Below are 1,652 nucleotides of genomic sequence, written 5' to 3' on the forward strand. Positions count from 1 at the left end.
CTCACTGCCTTAGCTGCAGATTATTGAACTTCTATGAACACATCCATAATGAATCAGGAACTGCTATCATCCACAGATATCATATAATGCACCCTTTCTCTCCCTCGGTGAAGCCCTTCCAATAGGCCTCGAAAGCGGCCAAGTCCTCTTGGCAGTCAGGGTGCTCGGCCTTCCAAGTGTCACGACAGTAAGTCCTGTCAGTGGGATTTCGACAGGGTTAACAAGCTGATGTCCACATGGTGAAACAATGTACTTACTTTCATGCGAGAGATGGCGGCAGTGGCACCAATATGGCTCACGCCTCGATGTAGCGGTCAAACTCCATGGAGTCGGCGCCATTCAAGATGAGCTGCGTGACTGCGCCAAAGGCGACTGAGCGCGGAATATTTTAGAACGAGCCATTCGGCATGTAGATCACAGAGAGCTGCAACTTTTCCTTCTCTCCTGTCTCGTTCTCAAGCTCGATAGTGACGCTTTCCAGCCGTAGCCGCCTGTGCTGAATGTCGTCGGTGCCAGCAATGTCTGACCTATGAACCCCAGGTCCATCTGTGCGACGTTCTTTGCATCCTCTGCCAGAACAGGCAGCATGTCGGTGAGGTTCACGTGGGTCGGGAGGGCTTTCACCTTGGGGGCCGCAGCCTCTAGCAAAGCCTACGGCATGCTCAGCACAGGTACAACACGGAAAAAGGCGGTCTGCACACCTTGGAGCCCCTCTTTGCACTCTTTGCAGGAGCCTTGCCATTCGCTGGCGCGTCGTGCAAAGCTTGGCTTCAGCAGCAGCGTGTTTCTGACTGTCTGACTCCTGTCTGTCAGCACGGTTTCCATCCCAGCATGCAAGAGCAACTCACGGGGAGGTATGTCGAGGTGTGTAGGTTGGACGTAGAGGTGACAGATGTCAGGATACGAGCACGAAACAAACCTTAGTCACGGCGCTCCACTTGGCCCTTGTATGCAATTTCCAAATTCCACCGTGGGCTTGACGGGTCTCGGCAGTTTTCAGGACGATGTCATTTTACAGGTGGAAGACGATAAAACCTGCAGGCTGGCCACCGATGGTGATGTCAAAGTAAGTCAATGAGCGGGACTTGGACATGTTGGATACACAGCTCCTCTGGTGTGAGATGTCGGCTCATTTTACTTTAAAGCTAAATAAAAGACGGCAAATGAGAAGTTGCGAGAATGGAGAGTCGGCGCGGGTGACACAACTTCTCCTACGTTCGATGAGCTCGATGTTGTGGCCTGTTCATGATCATCTTTGATTTCACTGATGCTTTGCCAAAGAAGGGGCGTGGGCTGGAGGGAGCGGTGTTGTGGACGGAAATATAGCAGCCTGGCACACAAACGCGCGAGGGAAATGTTGGAAGCGCCGAAGGACACTCACTGTCCCAAGAGCACACAAGTGTCCTAGGGAGACACAGACTGAGATGATAGAAAAATATAATGGGGGGAGAGAGTAGATACAAGTACATGGTCAAAGAAAAGAAGACAGCGAGAAGAGAAAACTAAGACGGGAGGGCGAAGAGGGTAGGTATCAGTAACCTCCGGCCGCCGCCCATATACCTTGGTAGGTCTGAGTCAAGCCGGGTAGGTGGGATTCTCACTGGGAGCAAACTCTCATATAGGCGTGGCACGGGCGTCGGGCAGTTCAAGAT

At 52.3% G+C, this 1,652-nt stretch overlaps 1 protein-coding gene across 1 annotated transcript; it reads right to left on the minus strand.

Moving 5' to 3' along the window:
• Positions 1–295: 295 nt before the first annotated feature.
• Positions 296–825, minus strand: PHACADRAFT_193671 (uncharacterized protein; the record flags this gene model as incomplete). The annotated part of the gene is made up of 4 exons (XM_007393791.1): positions 296–372; positions 528–651; positions 702–745; positions 801–825. The coding sequence occupies 4 exons, from the start codon at positions 823–825 to the stop codon at positions 296–298; spliced, it is 270 nt and encodes an 89-aa protein (XP_007393853.1).
• Positions 826–1,652: the final 827 nt, after the last annotated feature.

The sequence above is a fragment of the Phanerochaete carnosa genome (assembly GCF_000300595.1).
Source record: "Phanerochaete carnosa HHB-10118-sp unplaced genomic scaffold PHACAscaffold_3, whole genome shotgun sequence".
NCBI lineage: Eukaryota > Fungi > Basidiomycota > Agaricomycetes > Polyporales > Phanerochaetaceae > Phanerochaete > Phanerochaete carnosa.